This window comes from Rhea americana, unplaced genomic scaffold, assembly GCF_003343005.1.
Source record: "Rhea americana isolate MKP2758 unplaced genomic scaffold, rheAme1 scaffold_1, whole genome shotgun sequence".
NCBI lineage: Eukaryota > Metazoa > Chordata > Aves > Rheiformes > Rheidae > Rhea > Rhea americana.
Genome location: NW_028185038.1, coordinates 9,976,291 through 9,999,440, shown reverse-complemented (window position 1 = coordinate 9,999,440; position 23,150 = coordinate 9,976,291). Strand labels below are relative to the sequence as shown.

Genomic DNA, 23,150 nt, shown 5'->3' with positions numbered 1-23,150 from the left:
AATTTTTATAACTGAAGTAGATCGTAAAAAAGAATTCAGTGTGTTCAATTATGTATTTTATGCTTTGGAAAACACTTGTGTGTAATGATTTCTCTGTTGCACCTTTTGTGTACTGCATTCTTTCACACAGAAGAACAGAAGATATACAAAGTGGCCTGATAACAGGGCAAGGCAAGAAACTTTCTCAATTGTTTCCCCTTCCAGTATCCACTCATGTAGTTTCCCATGAAAAGGCTCTATTGCTACTGAAGGACTTTACTAATTTATTATCAATTTACTGTTACTGTGAGCAGACTGAAATCTTAACAGCTATAACAGTACCTACCCATGCCCATGGACCTGTCCCAGGAGGCATTTTTAAAATTCCATATATCGCATTTTCATCAGGACTCAGTGTTTTGTGCACATCTTGTTTCTCTATTCTTTGCAGAGAACTAGATGAGTATTTTATACACTTGAACTCTTCCTATGAGGACTTTTTTTTTCCATTTTTCTTTTGGTTGTTTTTATAACAAGGTGGTTGTGGAGGAGAAGAGGAGCTGTTGTGTAACTAAGAGTGACAGAGGTTAGAAATTTTTCAAGGTGAGAGCGGAATTATTTAGGACAGTGAATAGGATTAATTGTGAGATAAAGGATGAAATAAAAAGTGAAAAATGGTAATAGGGAGAAATAGGAAACTTTCAATAAGTTCTGACTGTGGCAGAATCTCTCAGATGTGAAACCTGCTTCCAGCTGCCATTTTTCTCTGCTTGTAATATCTGTTGGCTGTGAGTGTCCTAGCAGGCTGCGCATAGGTGCACGCTAGCAGCCTGTACTGCAGCTGGCAATAGATACCAACAGCATGCTTGATTTTACAGGCAGCTTAGTGTGGTGGCCTCTGCAGAAAACTGTATGAGAAGAATAATCCTGTAGAGGTCATCAGGACCTAGTAGAGGCTCTGTTGAAAATAAATAAATAAATAAGAAGTGGTAAATTAGGTTCTATAACATCAGGACCTCGGTAACTGCCAACAAGGAACAGCTAGTGTGATTTATTTTATGGTACGGATGATGTCTGGAGACCAACTACCAGTCAGACTTCAGGTGATGAGAAAGAAAAAAAAGTGTCTTAGATTTGAGTCAGCAAAAGACAACACTGTTAAGATATAGTATTGAGTATTAATACTCATTATCAATGAGTATTTTGATGTTGTATCAAATATTTGAGTATTTTGGCCCATTCCAAGTAAATGATTTTTTATCAGTCAGACAATTCTTGTCCATTATCTGTTCATTTATGTCAGTATAGTCTTACTTTTTGCCCTTTTTGTGTGCTAAATGATTGCATGCAACCTCTTCACGTTAGGTTTTTGAAAAGGTAAGAACTTGTATAAGACAGTGAGGAAAGGAAGGTAGAGAGCATGTCTAAAGTAGACTCAAAGCCGTATAAGAGGACTTCAGCACCAATCTACCACACAGTAGTTAAATCTGTCAGCTTTTATTTGCGTTTGAGATCTTCATAGATATTTGCCATTGATCTGATTGGACATTTCTCTCTCTCTCTGATTTCTGCAGGATAAAGTCATGGGTAGATAAAATGCAAGAAGACCTTGTAACGTTGGCGCGAACGGCAAGCGGAGTGGACCAGCTTGCTGCGGTGAGTTAGAAGACATGTCTTAGACTGCAATAATTAGAAGAGTGAAATGAGTGGTGTGCATCATCTAGGCATTAAAGTTGTCTCATCCCAACACAGTAATACATTCTGGGGAATTATACTTGGTAGTGTTTAGTTTCTATAATGTTTACTGAGAGAGAAATGAGTAACAAGCACCCATTAATTCACTCTTTTTAATTTTGCAGCACTTGCTTATTGCTAATATTTAATCAACTTTGCAGTAATATGACACAAGATTTACCATTATTACAACCTCCCACCTGAAGCAAGCTTTTTTATATTATGTGTTTGGCAAATACAGTATCCAGGAAGCAACAATTCAAGGCAATGGAAAGTTCTGCTCTCTCTTTGAAAGGAGAGACCATTTTCTGACATGTATTCACTGAACTGAGGCAACCATTGTTGGTCAGAAGAAATGAAGATGAGTATAAGAACTAGTTCTATTCGACTATTCTGATTTAACCCAAAGTATGCTTCAGGGAAGAACTTAAAATTCTTGTATTACTGAGAAGAAAGTTCTGCACTGTTTTATGGATGGAGGCAAATATATTTAAAGCACATTTCATGATTGCAAAAATTACAAAGTCACAGTTCAGGAAATGCCAGGATTAGGCTGCCTATACAACTTTGTATGTATATATCATGATACAATATATATAGACATGAACTGGTTGAAAGGCAGAGCTCGAAGGGTTGTCATCAGTGGCGTGGAGTCTAGTTGGAGGCCTGTGGCTAGTGGCATCCCCCAGGGCTCAGTACTGGGTCCCATCCTGTTCAGCTTCTTCATCAGTGACCTGGATGAGGGGACAGAGTGCCTCCTCAGCAAGTTTGCTGATGATTCCAAGCTGGGAGGAGTGGCTGACACACCTGAGGGCTGTGCTGCCATTCAGAGAGACCTGGACAGGCTGGAGAGTTGGGCAGAGAGGAACCTCCTGAGGTTCAACTAGGGCAAGTGCAGGGTCCTGAACCTAGGGAGAAATAACCCCAGGCACCAGTACAAGCTGGGGGCTGACCTGCTGGAGAGCAGCTCTGCAGAAAAGGACCTGGGAGTGCTGGTGGATGACAAATTGACCATGAGCCAGCAATGTGCCCTTGTGGCCAGGAAGGCCAATGGTCTCCTGGGGTGCACTGGGAAGAGTGTTGCCAGTAGGTCAAGGGAGGTGATCCTGTCCCTCTACTCAGCCCTGGGGAGGCCTCATCTCGAGTACTGTGTCCAGTCCTGGGCTCCCCACTACAAGAGAGACATGGAGCTACTGGAGAGTCCAGCGTAGGGCTACAAAGATGATCAGAGGGCTGGAGCACCTGCCCTATGGGGAACGGCTGCGAGAGCTGGGCCTCTTCAGCCTGGGGGAGAGAAGACTGAGGGGGGATCTGATCAATGTGTACAAGTACCTGAAGGGAGGGTGTCAAGGGGATGGGGACAAACTCTTTTCAGTTGTCCCGTGTGACAGGACAAGAGGCAATGGGCAGAAACTGAAGCACAGGAAGCTCCGCCTGACCGTGAGGGGGAATTTCTTCCCTGTGAGAGTGACGGAGCCCTGGCACAGGTTGCCCAGAGAGGTTGTGGAGTCTCCTTCTCTGGAGATCTTCAAGGCCTGCCTGGATGCAACCCTGTCTACCATGCTCTAGGTGACCCTGCTGAGGAGGGGGGTTGGACTAGATGATCTCCAGAGGTCCCTTCCAACCTTACTGATTCTATGATTCTATGACATGATCCTGTATTTCCCTCTTTCTTTCTTTGAGCAAGTCCCATGCCTCTTTCTGTGAAGCAGTGGATCTGTAGATGATGGAGGATTGTGTAAAGAAAGGAATTTTTCAGATTAGGACAGGAACTGAAGTTATTCTGTCAGCCAACAATAGGCCTTTTTATTCATTTAATTATTTATTCGTCTGCGTGGAGATAGACCTGTATTTTTGCATTTTCTAAAAAAAAATGCGTTTTCCAAACAACATAAGTTGTTTATTCTATCTTGGCTGATAGTAAAAGAATCTTAACAAGCCAGGTTCAAATATGAAAAATGTTACTTATCCAGGTGATTATCATAAGCACAACTTAAAAATCAGTCTTTCTCTGCCTAAAAAAAAAAGTCCTCAAAATCATCCTGGAGAAGATGCATCCCAAGGAAAGGCTCATCGAAACTGATTAGAACCTTATAATGTGTTCCATTTGACAGAAAGAATATTAAGTTGAGAAAGTCACATTACTTAATGAGGTTTTAGATTGTCTGAAAAAATATTATCTGTTTGCTGTTATAATGAAGGCAGCTGAGCACTGTGCTGGGGAACTGAACTTGAAGCCCTGAGATTTGGTTTTCAGAAGTCATAATCTCTCCAAATGAAGTGAATGGTAGATGTACTTCAAAGCTATTAAGTGCAATATGAGAAGCATGCAAAAAAAAAAAAAAAAAAAAAAAAAAAACACAGATCTTAATTCTCTCAAATTTGACCTGAAGATTCCTATGTTATCCAGACATATACATAGCTCATGTATCCTGGCACAGAAGTCTCTTTACTGACCAATAAAGAGACCAGATTACTAGCTCATATGTATGTTTACATGTAGAGGTTACATGTAGATGTCTCAGGTTAGATGAGATCATCAGCAACCTGCTCAGGGGAAGACTGTATCGATGCATACACGAGGGACATAAATGAAGGTCACAGAGATGATTTTGGTTTTAGTCTTTCCTAATATATGAGTTCTTGATATTACAACATATTTTAAGGCATTAGTTACAGATACATTACAGATACATTAGTTACAGTTTTTAATCTTGGAAAGACCCAAACAAGCTAAAAAAAAGATCTTTAAATTCTAAAGCATCAGATTGATACATACATGGGACTGTAGCTTAGGTTTTCAGCAACACAGAAACATCACTTGAGCTTATTCAAGAACTGTAAGGTTATCTCAACATGGAAAGCTGATGAGAATTTTGTAGGTGGGTCTCACATAAATGTGATGGTAGAGGGTGATAAGGCTTGTGGATCATGCAAACTACTCCAGATTTTGATGAGGAGTTTCCACCAAAAGAATGAAATTTCCATTTTGCTCATCTGATCTAGTTGTGAGTACATTCTGCTCCATACTGGCCATGCCTTTTTTCCCCACACCATCCCCTCATTCAAAATCATACTACTGATTTGCCAGCGGACTTCGCATTTCTGCTGCGCTGGATGGGCTAGCTTTCACTCATCGACACCAACTCTATGTTTCTCTCTCAGTTCCCACCTTTGCTGCCTAGCCTGTCTGCCTTTCTCCCTTACACAGTCTTCCTGTTCCTCCTTTGAGATTTCTGCCCTAAATTTGTTCCCAGTTCAGCCTTCCTCCCTGGCCTCTTTATGGCCTTGGCATTTCCAAATTGTGCTGTCCAAGTGTGCGTGGCCTGATTGCACTTCTCTTTAGCAGGTAGTTTCCTTCCCACTTCTCACCTTTTCCTGCATCACTACTTCCATTTCTATTCCTCCTGCCCTCTCCAGTCGCTTCTCTTCTTATTCATTGCCTGCTGTTTTCCAGTTCACTAACCCGTAGGTCTCTATCCCGATGAAATGATGTCTGTTCCTCATTGAGTTTTCATCTCCTCTTCTCCTCTCCACGTGGATTGTTCAGACTCTTTCTCCACATTGCCTAGACCATGAGGGGGGCAGAGATCACCTGAGAGAAGACAGCAAGTCCGAGTTTTAGCTGCAGAGGATGTGGGATGCTTGCTAGTTCAGAATACACTTGTGCTTAGGATCCTGGGGATTTAGATGACAGATCTCTATGGTGATCTGCACTTGTTTTCCAGGCTAAAAGTTTGCTACTCTGGGAAGTGTTCACCAAGGAGCAAAAAGTGTACCTTTGGAAAACTATTGAAGATGTCAACTTCTTAGTCCAGAGCATAGGGGCAATAGAGCATGTCAAAGTGAAGTGATTTATAGAGGGTTTCTAACTTTAGTAAAACAATGAACTAATATCTGAACCATTTTTTCTTGGCATTTCCAGAAAACAAAGCATAGTAGAATAGAAAACAAAAAGCCAAGAGATTGGTCCTGTCACTGCGCCCCTGGTGGAAAATGCTCGTTTAAGTAGAAAGCTTGTAAGTTTACCAAAAATTGCTAAAAAGTCTGTGGGCAAACATAACAGCATGTAATGCTACCGGCTATACTTATAACAAGGCAACATGCAGGCTGAAGAAAACATTGGTCTGTAAATTGTGCAGGTAAGTTTCCTTTCAAAAGCTAAAATTTATAGCAGACTTAAAGCAAATCATGAGTTATCTCCGTGGGTATTCACAAAGTGGGTTAAAATATGCTTGTAATCCTAGAATTGAAAGCTTGGAAGTGATATGATTCCATGTAAAATATCCCTGTATGTTAAAGCCATTTGTTTGACTAAATTTTCTTCTGTCCTTCACTAGTCACAAGTTTTAATTAGTTCTTCTCTCCACAAGGAGAACGTAAAGCTCCTCAAGGTGTGACCCGTGCAGTTGCTCCCGCTTTCATCTTGTTTACAGGGTATTGTTGTTCCTTCCAGATTTCAGCATTACATCTTTTTTTTTTTTTTTGGTTTCCCCTCTACTCCTACTCATTGCCTGTTAATGTTTAGTCAGACCTATTCTTAAATGAACCAGAGTCTTGCAAAAATGGAAATTACAAGAAATTAAGAACAGAATGCTTGCGCACCTGTTGGTTTTATTCAAAGAACTTGCCTTCAGTTGTTCAGGCTGTGAAAATGCTGAACGGTTGGGCTGAGTTTTCATCTTTGATTGTGTCCCATCACTTCTAGTAATTCTTTAGAGTAGGCAGTTTTCATGTTTTTGGAAAACTTCATTTTTTTTTTGTGTGTGTGTGGAAAGAATGATTAGTATAAGAATAGGGAGCATATTGCTTCTATTATAAAATAGTTGATATGACCTTTGTGAGCAGCTGTAGTACCAGACTGTAGTGTAGGGGTGGAAAGCTACACTTTGTGTAGGCAGATTTTAGGAGGAAAAAAGTCTTCCCATGTTCTAGGGAAAATCTATTTTGATTTGGCTCAACAATGAGGTGAAAGCCCGTAGCAAGGACGTGTAACAGATCATAACCGTTTTACAGCCTGGCCTGTCTCTCCCTGGACACGGTGGAGGAATCATACCGATTCAGCTGAAGTTACTTTGCGTGCCTTGTATATTTGTGTCTTCTATGGAGATCCCTAAAGCTGTCCTGAAGATACCTCTCAAAGCTGCGCAGTCGCCGAGTTCTCACGCAGAGTGCGTTAGTTTTTTGAAAACCAGGGCTTCTCTGGTTAGCTGCTCTTCTGTGCACGTGTATGGTGTTTCCGCCCGAGAAGCCTCGTTGGAGATATTTCTGGGTTCAGCGGTGTGATATATTTGCTTGCAAGTTGGATGTCCTTCACTTTTTGTGCTGTAGCAAATTATACTGCACAGTGATCTGTTCTGGAAAACCGTAAGATATTTTGTCTTTTTTCTGGCCCCGGTGGAGAAGCGTAGGAGGATTGCCAGAGCCCTCAGTTCATGTGATTTCAGTTGGGGGAACTTTTGATTAGAGAGACTGTGAAACCTGATATGTAATCTCTATTTCCAAAGGAGTAAAGAAATTCAAATCTAAACTACCACTAAACTCTTCAAGTTGGAGACGTGTTAGGTGAATAAGAGACCTGTTAAGATCAGTGCTTGTGTAAAAGTCTGAATTACTCTGTAATGTAGAAATAGGTACCTGAGAAGAGAGGTGTGTGTCTGTATGTACGTGTGTGTGTATATATATACATATATATATAAAGGTATTTACATTCAATATGTACTCAGTTTGACTGAATCATGTATAAGGAGAGGAATGCCCTGAGAGGAGGAGTCACTTTTCTCTGTTCGTTGAGAAATTCCTGCAGTGACTTAGAATCATAATATTATGCTAGTGACTAACCACACTTCCTCTTGCTTTTGGATAGGTAATAGAACTACTAGATACTTAATGATAGAAACTTCCATTAATCACAACTTTTTAAAACATCTGTATGGTGAAGACACTTGGTAATCTACTCATGAATATTCCACATGGTGTTAAAAAGAGAAATTATTTGGAAATTTATTTAATGAATTACTTCAATAGTGAGTGTTTCAGAAAATATGAAAATGCAGATGGACATTTCACACACTCTCTTAGTAGTAATGATGATAGCAGTAGAATACTTATAGTAAGCAAATTGCCAATAAAGCTTGTACCTCACTGAATTAGGAGGTCTAAATTGAGGCTGCAGTTATCCAAACTCTTATCCAAGCAAAAAAGTTTAACTGGAGTAAAAAGAACAGAGTGAATAGATATGTGTAGAAGTTGGAGAAACAGGCAGAAGCTGAGGTTTTATATGGTGCAGAGACAAAACATCTTTAATTTACAGATTGCTTTTATCTCTAGATGATTTGGCCATACAGAGAGAATCCTGGTCTGACCAATAGCTGAGCTCAGATTTTCATTTAGAGCTTTAACTCCAGATCGTTATTCCTCTAAATTAGTTATGCTAAATTATTAGTTTGGTGATAGGAATCAATAAGAATACTAGTAACACCAAAATTTAAGTTCTGTTATCAGGAAGATGGGTCATGTTTAAAATGTAGTTTCTCATTGTGTCCTTTAAGTCTGATTTATACTGTGTGGGAATGGTTTCACAATGATCTTCCAAAAATAGTTTGTAAGTCGTCTTTTAAATACTGCTTTTTTAGATGTTAATTAGTTTAGGCAAGGGCTGAGATAACTCCAAATTGGATTAATTACTGGTTGTAATATCCTCATCATAGTTCCAGTACTGCAAAGATTGTTTCAACAAGGAAGTTAGAAATCAAGATGCCAAAATGCTCAGCTGGTAAAAAATTGGCAGAGCTCCACTGACTTCAGTGGATTACATTGATTTACATTTGCCTAACAACTTCTATTTTACATTTCAAGCAGGTAAAAGGTACTTTGGGGGAAAAAAATAATACATTTTAATGTATACAAGGAAGAGGACATACTGCAGTCTCACTGCTGATGCTGTTGCCCAGCCATATTGGATATTTTTTATGATTTAAATAGATTTTTTTTTCCAAGAAGAAATGGAAAGTTTATATGAAGGTATTGTATATACAACAACTCGGGACTTGCAAGCTGGAGGACAGGATACATGGGAAAATAGAAGACTGTTAAGGAGGCAAAAGATGTTGAATGTGTCTTTAAATGCCTCTTAACAAAGAAATAATTTCTTACTACTTTTTGTCCTTTTATGTTAAAAATTGTAGGATTTTTTAATGATAAAAAGACATGTAATTGCCCTTTCAACTTGAAGTTTCATGTGATTTTTGTCTTGCTGGTGAGCTCTGTGTGTTGTCAGGTGTTATAAAGCTGTTCTGGTGTAAATGATATGCAGTCCCTCAGAGCAAATAGGCTTTCAGGGAAAAATATGAATGTATAGACAGTCATTTAAAAGAATTAAAATCCATGCAGCAAAATAAATATTGAAATATTGAGCGCGTACATGTTTTCATTAACTGCTTATCAGTAGACATTTTATCTTTGTGCTCAGCTTTTTGCATTTACTAAGTGCAAAGTCACATTCTTTACCTATCAACAGCTACTTCAGCATGCTCAGAAAATAGGTGGAGATCCTACTGAATTACAGAATTAAATAATTAGTCACTTTTTTGATAGAAGTATGCTCAGCTTCCAGTTTGACAGTAGACCTTTCACAGTAGGACCCATGACTAAGCTAATTGACAGCTCTTTTAATTTAATAAACTGCAAAAATTTCTGATTTCCAGCTCCTAAAATACCTCTAGGGACAGGGCAGGGAAGGGAGGGACCCTTGCAGTGCTCAGGAAGGTCCTCGAGTGGAGGGTTTGCCTGGTAGCGATGCACGAGCGTGTCTGTTCCAAATTGATTGAAGCAAATCAGACTTTACATAAACACTGTATTAAAAACGCGGGTGTGCGTTAAGAGCCTTGACGTGACAAATACGCTGGAACTGCACTGTGACTGCTCTGGGGGAAAAAAAAATGCCATCTCGTACAGCGTAACCTCTTCAAGCGGCGGGGTAAGTGAGTAGACGAGCAGCGAGAGATGCTCTTCCGAGGAGTGCTAGCCTCCGAGTCCGCTCCCGTTTCGACACGCGGCCGCAGCAGCAGTCCGTGCGTGACGCTCGCAGGGCACGCCGTCGTTGCAGGCCCGGGGCCCGGCGCGAGCCCGTGCCGCGCAGCGTGGCCTTCGCGCGCCGGTGGCGCGGACGCAAACGCGGCTCCTCCCTGCGCAGTGCAACCGAGACGCACGTGGGTATTTGATATGTGAGGACAAGCTCCAGTCACAGAATCAGTGGACCAGCAGCGTGAGCATCCAGGAGAGCTTCCTTCTGCCAGCAGGAATTAAAACCCGGCAGTAACTTTCTGTTGGGCTGACCGCAGATTTCAGCCACGACGCTGCTACGGGCTGGAGGCTCTGTGGGCAGGAGGAGGCAATGCGCTAAGTTTTTATACGTACAAACTATCCTATATAGTCTTGTTCTCTGCATTAACTCTACAGGGATTTGCGTAAGGGGAGGCTTGAATAGCCTTCTTGGACTGAGTGTCAAATTTGTACCTGCTCGTGTCTTCCCTACTGTAGCAGGCGGTCTAAGGTTTCTGGTTTGAAAGGCAGCGTGTCAGACAAGTTAGCAGTAAAAATTATCATCCTTCCCATTTTTCTCTATGGGTGGTATTTAGTTAGATTTCTCTTTATTAAAGGTCACAAAATTAATAGGATGGATTTGTTGAGGATTTATAAACTTTGAAATTACTTATTTTAAAAATTAAGCCAATAAAGATGATTGAAATTTCCATTTTTCCCCCCCCAGCAGCTTTATTTATTTATTTATTTATGTTGACTTTATCAGGTTGGATTCAGCTTGAATATTCTTTAACCAAAGGCAGAGTTTTGCTCCTCATGCTAGTCTCTGATGAACTACCAGATGTGCTCAGGGATGGTATGGCCAGGGTCCAGAATATGCTACATTCATCCTTGCTGAGGTTAACACAATGAGAGTTTTATGATTAAACAAAGGATACAGAAGAAATGCGCAAATCTATTTTATTTGTTTATTTATTTTATCTAAAGCGTGGCTTGGGGTTAAGAATAACATCCCAAATACAATTGGTTTGTATATTATGGAAGTTCTGTGGACTTTGCAGGGCTGAATTTCATTTGAATGTTCTGACCATTATAGATTCTGATTAATGTGCTACTATTACCCAGAATTTTAAGACAACTTCTGACCCATAAAACATACATGTATTCTGCAGTGCTTTAAGAAAGTAAAGCAATGCTTAAATAAGTGGAGCGTGGATATCAAGGACTTTCTTACTCAGTCAATAAACTGTGGTGCCCAGAAAGGTGCATTGTGGCTGATCTCAAAATTGAGAAAAGAATTGCATCCGTTCTTTCCTCCTTTTGTCTTTTTATTGTCCATAACAGAGCAAAAGACTGACAGACACTTTTTCTTTTTTTTAGCATCAAATGAATTAGAGAAGAATTTTTACCTGTATAAAACAATATAACTAAATTTTTAAGCAAAGTGCCATTTTTAAATTAAAAAGTAAAAAGATTTTGAAGCTACTGAAGCGCTTTTTATAGACTTACCAGATTCCTGCTTTTAGTTTGTTTTAATGTTTGCAGAAACTTTACTGATTTCAGGGCCTTTTTAATGAATGCTTTGGTAGGTCTGTCACTGCTGTTTTCTGCAAACTTGCACTTTCTTGTGCATGTTTTTGTAAGGAGTAGAAGGAGAAAAATGTGAAAGCAAGGAAGCAGCTTTGTAGATTTTTGTAGGCCCTGTGTAATATGTAGATTGCTTACAGGAAATTTGGTGTTGCTGGGTGGACTCAGCATGAGGCCAGTGCTCTGAGTGCCTCGAATTCCACACCCAAGCTGGCCGTCTTGCACTATTTGCATTTGTGTCTTTTGCCCCATACTCTAAAGCGAGGATGACACTTGACTCTGAATAGAGTATGGCAATGGGAAATTAGGTCAGGATTGCTTTTAGAACGTAAACCTGTAACTGCACATTTTTATTAGGTTCATTGTATGTATTCATTGGGAAGTTAGAGTCCATTTGCCAAAACTGAGTAGTGTATGAAAGGGGTTATATGTAGTAGAGATTCCTGAAATACAGAAACATTTTTACAGTACTATATTTACAAAGTATGTCCCATTTAGGGTGTATCACTGCTACCGCTACCTCCTAACAACCAAATACCAAAGCTGCAAGCATTAAGAATAGAATCCTCTAAACTAGCTTCTGTTGAGCATACGTGTTGCTAACCAATGTTAGTAAAACTAAATCACTTCTGAAAATGCAGACTGGGAAATTTGAAGACACATCTGCAAGTTCTTTTTATAATCCAAATGGAAATTAAGAGCCTGTCGAAACACAGGGAACCTCATTTATTATTTGCAGATGCTACTCTCCCCCTGCTCCCTTAGCAATAAACTGGCATTTTGAAGAGTTCCTTCTTCAAGCGAGTGAAATCAGCTGTAAGACACTAAGGATAGGTGGCTCCAATAACAAAGCTTGCTTAGACTTGAGGGAAAGGATCGCCTAATATTACCACAATTTTAATTATTATTTGATGGTCTGGTAATCCTTGAGCAAAAACACTGTTCTTGGTTCTGCTATAGCTTTCCATTGGTTTTAATACTAATAAAGAACTGACTGAGTCTTGCCTCTCTTAGTGCTTATATTATGAGATTTTCATAAAAAAAAAATTAAGTATCTTCCTTTAAAGTAATCATTTTCCAAGTTCTATGATTAGTAAAATACCAAAAAAGAATCTGCTAGTGCCCTGTGAATGAAAATAATCTTTGAGAACAAGGTCAGTAGGATTTGACAGTATTTGTGGCAAGATAAAATTTTCTCTGAATAGGTGAGTCTGAAAAATGACATAAATGCTCATCTCAAAATATGCCAGAAATCCAGAAGAAACATGAAACACTCCCTTCCTGTTGTTCTTTTTTTTTGATACAAAAACCATTTACTCGTACGTGTTATATTTGCTACATGAGTTGGGATTTGTGGAGTTCTCATCCAGGCGTGGCTGAAAGTCAGAGCTAAGAAATAAAAATGCTGTGAAAATATTTAAATGATATGATTTTATTACTTATTCCTGCATTGCTATCACTATGAAAAAAAACAATATGCCTTATACTACTTTTCTTTCTTTCTTTCTTTTTCTTTTTTTCTTTTTTTAATGAAGGGAGGTTTTTTACTCCCTTGTTGATAAAATAGCAGCGATAGAAGGGCTGAACTCACGTTTTGGGAAGATTTTAATGCAAAATGACAACTGCAATAGCTACTTCTAATTTTACAGTCCTACAGACTACATGCTTAATTATCAATAGTCAAAAGTGTCGACTGCTTTCCTTGGAGTAGGCGCTGGAGTAAGCCAGTTGACTCTGGGGCTGATTATATTCTCCCTGGCATCTCCTGGCGCAGAAGTGTTCGAGCTGAAGTTCCCAACACCTTGCAGAATTGAGCACAGCCTGCCTGTATGACTTAAGAATGAAATTTCTCTGATAATTCTTTCCTGATGTGCTCATCACTAGTATGAGATGCCATGGTTTCCAAAATGTCAGCCGCCCTGTCACTTGTCACCTCGGATCTTTACAGCAGTCAGTGATTAGGGAAGTGATTCTGAAAAGCAACAGATACAGTAAACTATCGGGGCAATTTTTTTCCCTCTGTGTTGTTGCAGTGAATTTCAAGAATGAAGGCATCTGTGGGTTGCTAAGGAGCAGCTGTAATCTTCTTTATACCCTATATTTAGCAAAAAAGTCATACACATTTAAAGTATTCAGTCTTTTTATTTTTTTTGAACTTGGAAGAGTTGTGAGGGAGCAATTTTAAATGTGTTTCACAATAGATAACATGCTTTAAAGAAAAGAAACATCCTGTTCAAAAAAATGTCTCAGGCTTGTATAGCAAATAAAAAAGTATTAATACAACTTTGGAAATAGGATTTGGTAGTGAGAAGGCAGAACCTGTTCCCTCTGGGCAGATGATACAGTTGTTTGTGGCTATACAAAAATTGAGTCCAAGGAAAATATCCACAATAATAAAAAGTTAGAAATAATAATCACTCAAATGAATTGGAGTGGTTATTTCTGTTTTCTGACTTTTCCTACTCCCAAGATCTCTACCTGGATTTCTGCTTGTGTTTGGACATCAGTCAAATAGTCCCCCTTCTCTGCTTTCCGCAAATAAGTGACACAGCACCTTATGAGATCATGATGGTGCTTCATGGCATGCATGAAGCCAAAAAGTAAAAGTAGCTAGTATGTGGGTGCTTCTTAATTAATATTTTATTAGCTAAACAAGGCTATTAAAATTGAAACTTTTTATGACTATGTAAAATGTGATGCACATATTTGTGCTGACAAAAAAAGTAGTTTTGTCAACATCATCAAAACTTTAGTAATAAATGTACTTTTTTAAGTAGGATGAATCTTTTATCCCCAGGATGAAATACAAGATTTAGTTTTGGACCAGACTACATGTTTTTGTTTTCAGTGGGGAGAGGGAGAATGAAGAACAATGAATGAGCTCAAAGCTCAGCAAAAAATCTAGTCCACATGGAAGTAGAGGAAAAAAATTAAAAAATCTCCAATTTTTTAGTTAGCTTAATTTCTGCTTAATATTCTTATATGATTCCTTAGGCCTGGATTTTATTTCAAGAAATCATTGTAGGGCAATTCTCTTCTGTCTAGATAATGAGCAAATAGAAATACTCTGTATAAACAAATCTCTGGAAGGGCCTATTTCTTTCAGCAGCTCTAAAGGTGACTTGGGATGTTTGCTTATGTTCAGAAGTCTTAAAGTTATATAAATCCCATCCTAAGTGTTAGTAAAGAGCAAACAGTTCATTAGTTCTTACTGGTTTTTACACAATGCACTTCTTTGGTGTAGAGTGGCCTCCAAAGCATGGCATGGCAGAAGTTAACTTGAATCTGATGTCCTGCAGACACTAGGGTATTTTTGCATTTTCCTCCCCGGTAATCAGGGCCTTGAATGCCCTTATTTGAGGGCAGCTGTGTACCTAAGCTGCTTCTGCACATCAGGATATTCTGTGCTGCTGCTAGTAAGTATTCTGGAGTTTTTGACACTGTTTTTGAACATGGCTAGTCCTAGAAGCAGCAACCTGGCGAGTAATTCATGTCTAGCAGGATTATTCCAATGTCTGTGGCATTGCTAACTTGCAACTTGGAGAGCACAACCAACTTTCATGAAGTTGGTTGTATTTCACACAGAGCTTTGGTCTTCTATATCTAGAAGAGGAACTCTGAACCTTTTTGGTGTGAATGGTGGCGATGATACTGTCTGTGTCTGTGGTCTGTTTTGTTACTGTGTGTGTAAAAGAAGGGATGATGAAATAGCAGAAAGGAGAGCTGTCTGCCTTGGTGGAGCTGCTGCACACTGTGTCAAGTGAAATCCTTTGAGGGAGGAGAGCTTGAGCCTCCCTTGAGGGCCTTGGAGAATGCTGGAGAAGTGTGTCCAATGTGTCTTCAAGGGCAGGCTGTCGGAGAGCAGCAAGAGCTGGCCGCTCCTGAAAGGCAGGTGAGCTGGGAGCCAAGGATGACCCCAGTGCAGGTGGTGCTAGGTGCTGGTAATGGGTCCATCAACAGTCCCAGCAAGCCATGAACCAGGCCAGAATCCATCCAGAGAGCCCAGTCAGGAGCAACAGGAGATAGGGACAGAGAGAGAGAGCTGGAGGCAAGGCTACAACATGTGTCTGAGGGGTCCATCCAAGAGATAGGCACCTACAACGCAGGGCCAGCATCCATGCAGGAGGGAGCAACAGACAGGACTGGCGACAGATGCATCTACAACATAGCTCTAGTCGGGACTGATGGTCCCAGGCTGAGCTGAAACCTTGGATATGTACGGTATGGATAACTATGCTGTAGACACGATGATATTAAAATAATACAGACAAATAGATTTACCTTTGTGTAGACAGATATTAATGGCTTTGCTGAGGTATTTTGTTTCTGTATTCTAAAGCACATTTCAAGGTGGGCAGCAATACACTGTGGTCACTTAACGTGAAATTCTGGATGTGAACTTCTGAAAGATGTCATCTCATCTGGCTTCTGTGTCCATGCAAGTATTGCTGGTGGAACTAAGCTTGGTATGTGGCCATCCGAGACCTCTGTTTGGGACCTTACTCCGGTTACCCCTGTCCTAAGAAAAGGCTGCTTTGTTTCTTAAATTGGGAAATTGACAGTTAAAAAAATAATAAAGCCTACAAAGCATTTCTACTGCATTTCAGAATGACTCAAGGTCAATTCTTATTCTGTGTTAGCTGGGTAATCTGTGGAAACAGTGCCAAGACCACTGGCCATCCAAAATACAGATCATTTCTGAAACTTGTCTGAGAAGCCAACTTTTATGTGTTATGAAGTGTGAGAGCCATTTAAATCAAATTTCAGTGTTACAGCAGGCCCCTGATTTTACCTGATTTTAGCTAAGTCTCAATGTAGTAAGATTCATACAATGAATGTTCATCTTTCATTCTCTCCAAGTTTGGAAAAAAATGTTTGATTTTTCCCTAGCAACCCTTATTGAAAGCAGGGAGAATGTCTTTTTGTAAGCAATTTATAAGTATGTCCTTGAAGGCTGAGCAGAGAGAGGCATATTCTGCTGAGGAGTTGGCAGTTTTTCTCATATTTACCACGTTCAACTATTGTTCTTGCTCTTGTGTTGTTTCAAGCTAAAGTCATCGCTCCTATGGTAATATTCTCTCCCCTAAAGCCTTGCAGTTCATTATATCAGAATAACATTCAGCGTTTAGGAAGAAATTTTATTATGTTCTTGCCTGAACGGAAAAGTACATGGCTGTTGACCTCAGAGAAAAAAAAGAGAAAAAAAGAAGTGGTTTTTGTGCTATGACCTTACAGATTTCACTTGGGCATGCAATGAGACATTTTTCTGTGGAAAATGGCAGAGTTTTACTGGCAATTTGAAGAGCTTTTAGCCACACATTAGTGTTTAAAGCACTAAAAATGATTTCTGATGTAAAAGCTAACAGAAACTTCAATTTGCTTGGTCAAACCAATTTAATAAAATGTATTCAAATGAGCCCCGTTTACCACAGAGCCTGCCAAGGTGCATTTTGAAAGACGAATGAGCGCACCTTGGCTGACAAGACCCTTTATGGCTATTTGAGATGGGCTTTTGCTAACCATGTTTGACTGCTAGGTGGGAGGTTCTGAGGAGGAAAGGTTTGCTGCAGGATGCCAAACTCTGAAGCGGGTTTCATTTCTCCTGGCACGGTTGTCCTGAACCACCGCGGTGTTGCAGCCACATTCAAAGAAACGGGGAGCAGGCAACAAATAAATTATGTAAGCACCTCTTAAATAATTAGTGACTACTTCTTACACTGCTCTGTGATAGTTTAGACAGGTCTTACACTTCAGGAAAATAAAGAAGTGTGCTAAGACATCGGAGGTATTTCTCATCCCTTTTGTTTAGGAGCTTGTGGGATCGATCTTGTGCCATAGGTGGCAGCTGGAGAGGTTGGTGCTGGGAGCCCTGGAATGGGGCAAAGTGAAGCAGAGGAGAAGGGGAGTCGATGACTCAACTCCGTTGGATCTTGTGCAGAATTCAAGGGGCTTGGGGCTTTGTTTTGATTTGTTTTGTTTTGGTCACTGGTGGATATCACCTTCTGAAGCCAGCCTCCGAGTCAGGCTTTCTCATCGGCAGGTTCCTCAGTGCCCGATTTAAAGGTTATATGTTGAAGTGTGAACAGGATTCCTGTCTTGTGGTTTTTGTCTCCTTCTTAACTGATTCAGGCATTTGAACTATGCTCCTGCAGGTGCAGGAGAAAAAAATGATTTTTTTTCCCCCCTGAGGATGTGCACACTAGACCACACTTTGGTACTCTGCAGCTTTCAGACTGGTCAGTGTGGGAGCATTTTGGGAGCAACTTCCCAAAGCAATGGCGTATGTGAAAAATCTGAGTGATTTCAAAATGAATTTTATAGGGTCATATTTTATAGGGCTATGAGAGGGAACTAGATACAGAAAGACAGGTGGACATTTTCGTCCAGGTTCGTGAGCCCTTCCCAGTGTGTTTTACTGGAATTTTGTTCTATATTGAAAGGTTGAGTCCAATGACTCAATCAAAGCGTCAGTGCGTACACTGCATGCCTGGTTGGCCTGGTCTTCACGTCATCCCTATCATTCACCTCCTCCAAAACTGTTACTTGAATGCATGCTTGCCTAGCCCCCAATGCCTGTTTTCTTTGTTTGTAGTCTTAAAATTTCATGTTTGTTTATAACATTAAGTGAAAATTTTACTTAAAGCAAAATGGCTTTTTTTGCAAGAATTACTACTTTCTCCATTTTTCCCCCTAATTGAAACTCACAAATGAAAAGGAATTATACTGAATCATTCTTTTCACAACTGAGTAGCAAATGAAAAGCAATACATGGAAAAATCTGGAAAAAAAAACCAGAAGCCATGAAAAATCTGGATGGAGAAGAAACAGGCACTCTCAAAAATCAAAACAAGTATATACTTTTAAATGAAACTTCTTATTTTTGAAAACTGTAGTGGTAACCTATTTGCAAATCACTTCACTTCAAAGAATAAAACATGAACATTTGTGAAATACCCGTATTTTAGTGGTTGTTCCTTATGTGATCAGCATGAATACTGGCTGATGATAGGAAAACCTGATGGTTTTGCCAAGTTTGATGGTCACTTTAATTTAGATGCTTCTCTGAAATCTTCTATTTCAAACTGTTGGAGCTATAAAACTGATTTCAAATCCTGCTTGGCTCCTGGGACTGTAGAGTTCTTATCTACAATGGTCACACTACCATAAAGATCAGTAGCCAATTTAACTTAAAATCCAACTTCTGACTGCATAATTTTTAGGGAGTGTTACAAGAAAAATATAAGAAATTCTATAATGTTAGTTGTAGGCTAATTTTATTTCTAATTTCTTTGATTAGAAACTGGCTTCAAAGCAGTAAGATTTGTGTTTTGTGACTTTTCTTCTAATAGGCTATAATTCTACTATTATCCTATTTCTTCAGAATAAATGAGTTAAGGATGCACTAGCGATAAGTTTCCTGTGTGTCAGTTTTGAAAACCAAACACCTGCAAAATGTCCAAATTATAATCTGAGTTCTTAGAAACAATGTGTCCTTTTGTAGCGTGTTTGTGAGTGGTTATTTTTCTCATAACGCACTGAATTTTAAAAATAATTGTATAATTGTCCCTGTATCTAGAATTAAAACTTACTCTAATTAGTCAATTATTTGTGTAAAGGAAACACTATTCATGGGGGAAAGAAAAACAAAACAAAACACTTCAGTATTGTGAAAATCGAAAGTGATGAAAACCTGTGCTAATTTAGGAGAGGCATGCCCGGTGCGATTTATGCAGTGTAGCTGCACTTGTTAGAAATTGGGGTGAAAGCCCCACCAGCCCCGGGCGCTGGGGCCTGGTTTGGTGAGTCCCTTTAAGGCCCCCGCAGCGCTAAGCCCGGAAGCCTGGCAGGGCTGGTGGACTCGCTCTGCTCGGCAGCGTCTCGGTTCCCTGCGCTGGAGCCCGGCCAGCGCATTAGTGCTGGACCTGTTCCTGCGTGTGCCTGCAATTACTTCCCAGGAGACGGCCCAGCCCCAGCAGGCAGCGTTTCGGAGAGGCACCGCTCTTGAGTAAACTCAGGCCATCTGTTGGTTGCATAAATTAGTTTTCCCCATTTGCCCTTCTAACCATAAGGTACTCTTTTTTTTTTTTTTTTTGTCTTTTGTCAATAATACATTTTTTCTTTATCCAGTTCTATCAGGACAAATAAAGGCAATTTTTTTCTATTTTTCCTACTTTATTTCTTATGCTTGTGTGCATTTCCTTGTTGCTGTTTTGTTTATATAAGCATCCTCACCAAAGATAATCTTTTTTCATGATGCAGACACTGTTAATTTCTTTTCTTTCTTCTGTCCTAACCTCTCCTGTCCTCTTCACTCTTCTTTCCCCTTCTCTGCCTTTTATTTGTCTCCCTCTGTCTTTGTCTTTCTTTCTGTTTTGTTCTTCTTTCTTTCCCTTCTCTGTCTTCTTTCCTGTCTTTCTCTTATTCCTCTTCTTTCCTCTTGAACACTAATGTGAATATGAATAAATAGAAAAGGAAATGAAGTGATTACGTCAGCATAACTTCGTTGATGTTATTTCAAATGGCATGCTGTTCAGCGTTCAAGGAAGAATTAAAATCAGCAGTAATTATTTGATTTCAACTTCAGTCATTTTAAAGGCACTCTGTTTTATGTTGCTCTTAGGACTTTATGGCAATCGGATTCCTTGAGAATTCAAAAATTGAATACTTAGTCACCAAAATCACTCGATTTGGAAGATTTCTTAAATGTTTGTTTTTTAGTGCCACCTTCTGCCTGTCAAACAAAAAGGTGAAGTGTATCTTTCACAAAGCACATTTGGGCTCCCTTGCAGATTAGTCTTTCTGGAGATCACCAGTAAGAATTGAGGATTTATTGGTATCTGTTCTCTGAAGCCACTTTGTGTCTTTTGAATGTCTGTTGCAATTTTAAATTACTTCGTTTTTTTTTCCCTCTTGCAGATCTATTTGAAAAACAGAGATCTGTATACTGTAGAAGCCAACAATCCTCGTCAGTTAGTGGAAATAGCAGCCAGAGACATCGAAAAGCTGCTGAGTAACAGATCTAAAGCATTAGTGGTGAGTACTAATTGGTTAAGTTTTCTATTTCTCATTCTTTTCAATTCTTTGGGTATTACTGAGGCATGTTTTTACTGTCGTTTTTGCTGCCTCTGCACTTACGGGCAGTGTCAGCCTGATGCATACAGGACGTGACATGTAGAAAGACGGCTCTTGTGACTGCGTGGTACAAAAGGAACTCATTAGTTAGCTGGCATAGGGCAGATGCTTATTAAACTGATGGACAGATTAGGAACCACAGCCAAGAAACAAATGAAGATATAAATAGATTGGAAAATACTCCTCTGTGTGACATACATGAATGTTTATGGCCTGAAGATCGCTGTACTCTACAAACAGGAATAATCTTGGGGAAGAAAGGAATGGAGCTTTTTAAAAGATGGTTTAAACATAATGGTATCTTTATGGTTAATTTTGGTATTATTGCTAAATAGATCTGTTAATATTTAATCTCTTTGTCTTGTCAGTTCCTCAGTCTTTCATGGTGGTAGCAGTTAATTCCTCTTGAACAAATGTAGCCATGTGTGAAACACATGATTCATTTCCATAGCTATTCTATTTCTGACTTGCTAATTTAATCTGTATTTCAATCATGTTTTGTATTAGCAAAATTAATCCTAAACTACTAGTGTGAAGACGATACTGCATTGTAATCTCATGACTCCTTATGCTTTAAATAGCAAGTAGCTACTCTTTCAGAGTGCTTCTGCCAGCATCCCTTGTAGATCTATCAGCTAAGATGCCAAACCTGGATAACTGGTCCTTATAACTCCTACTCACAAAAACCAGAATCATTTCAGAGTTTAGGGTGTATTTTAGAAGAAAGTGACCAAACACTCATAGGTTATTCTGGATGAATTTTTAATTATGCCTTTTATAGAGTCAGAGCTGTTAGCAATAGGCTTAAAAGACAGAATAGTGCACTGGGGTTGCTTGGGGAATTATATATCTACTTTGGCTTGAGGATGAGTTTGGATCTGTCATTTAAAGCGAAAGAGAGGAGGAGGAGGGATTAACTCACCTAACATCTAGGTGTTAAAACTCAGCTGGTTGCCCCAAGCTCCTTTATGGGCAGCAGAGCAAACCAGGCACTTCTCAGGCAATGCTCATCCGACCTGTTCTAAATAAGGCTTTAAAATGGGGTGAACTGCAGCCCAGAAGTACTGATGGCCCTCGCTGAGCGTTAGAGTAGCCCGGGTGCAGATGTCCCTGCTGTAGGTGTCTCCAGTTAGGGGATGTGGGTTCCTCCCAAGCAGTCCTGTCGTCAGTGCAGTTCCACCCCGCTGAAGAACCGGTAGGGAGTGAAATTGCTGCTCCGTGCTCTCCTGAAGACTGGCCTTCTTAACGGTGAGGACCGAAACGAGAAAGCTCGTTTGCGTAGTGAGTTGTCTGTGTGCAAGTACCACTGGAGATGCCTATTTTTCTACTTCTTGTGCTTAGCAGGAGGAATATTAGTTCACTCTTCCAGTTCCCGTAGCTTCCTTGACATGTGAAATAAATGGATGTTAGTTGGTAAAAAACTTCTCTGTGGGTTTAAATAATAATAATAAATGGGTGTAAAATAAGTTTTTGTTTCATTTTCCTGTAATAACTCAGTGAGTGTGTGTTTATGTAGCACTTTGAACTTTTTATTATTCATGCAAAACATTATAAATGATTTATAGGCCTTTGTGAATATACTAGTTTTTCCACCAATTTTCTGTCAACTCATTCAATTATGGTGTGTCTAAGTTATTATAGCCAAATCTTTTTCTTGAAAGTCATGATTCTTGAAGGGCTTTGTGTGTGTGTGTATTGTGTGCATTTTTCTTTTTTTTTTGTCTGAAAGCCTTAAGAAAATGAAATAAGTACCAATAACTCAGGCTTAGTTTAAAAAAGGTATCAGAACTCTTCCCCCTCTTTCCCCCCCACCCCCAAAGATGCAGTGAAAGGAAGGTAACCTACCTAATTTTGGTAAGATCTTGGTCACTTTTTGAAAGGAATTAAATGATCTAGTTGCCTGAAGTAAAAGAAGATTAAATCAGGGGAAGGATGTGCCTTTAGTTCAATTTTCTCCTTCTTTAAAAAAATAAACCCCAGGTTTTTAGTCTTCAGAACTTCTCAGATAATTTTAAAGGGTCAGGTCAATACTTCCTCCAAATATATTAGTGATTAAAAACTTATGACTTTATAACTAATTTTATTATTTTGGAGGATGTGACTCATGATGCCTTTAACGCTGAGGACTGGCATTATTGCCCATGCTGCAGTGTATGTACAATGCTTATGGTTGTTAGCTGTGTGCCGTAATTTCGGGATGTATACAATGCTCCTGTGCATTTCAGCAAGACTTCTTCATGGCGTTCATGCCAATCTTGCCGCTTTATGTAGGGTGAAAATCATCCCAGTGCAGATAGAAATAATTGGGCTTCATCCGTCCTTGCACAAAGTTGAATTTAACTTGCTAAAAGACAAATTCGCTTCAGGACAATTTTTTGGTGATGGTCAGTCATAGCTGCTTCCTAAGAAAACTTTGCCTTTTGTATCAAAAACCAGACTTAGCATAATCCATACATTCAAAATTGTAAAACTGGCTCAATGCTGATTAAGCTTTTTAGTATTATTTTCAATATTTCATTTACCTTTTGGTTTCAGTTTCAGACATTTTCAGCTGCCATTACAAAGGTTAACTGTTCTGGGAAGTTCTGCTATTGTTTCTATAAAAATACGTTTACCATGTCTATTCATAAATACAGGAGCTTAGCTGATTAAAAGAAAAAGGGAGGAGAGGAGGC

At 39.5% G+C, this 23,150-nt stretch overlaps 1 protein-coding gene across 1 annotated transcript in view; it reads left to right on the top strand.

Annotated features, from left to right (window-relative positions):
• Positions 1-1,553: 1,553 nt before the first annotated feature.
• The window catches only part of CACNA2D1 (calcium voltage-gated channel auxiliary subunit alpha2delta 1), a 337,698-nt gene continuing 316,101 nt past the window's right edge, over positions 1,554-23,150 (top strand). The window contains exons 1-2 of the mRNA XM_085298915.1: positions 1,554-1,635; positions 20,260-20,376. Of these exons, the coding sequence (XP_085155041.1) occupies positions 1,576-1,635; positions 20,260-20,376 (177 nt within the window). The 5' untranslated portion in view covers positions 1,554-1,575. The remainder of the gene's footprint in view (positions 1,636-20,259; positions 20,377-23,150) is intronic.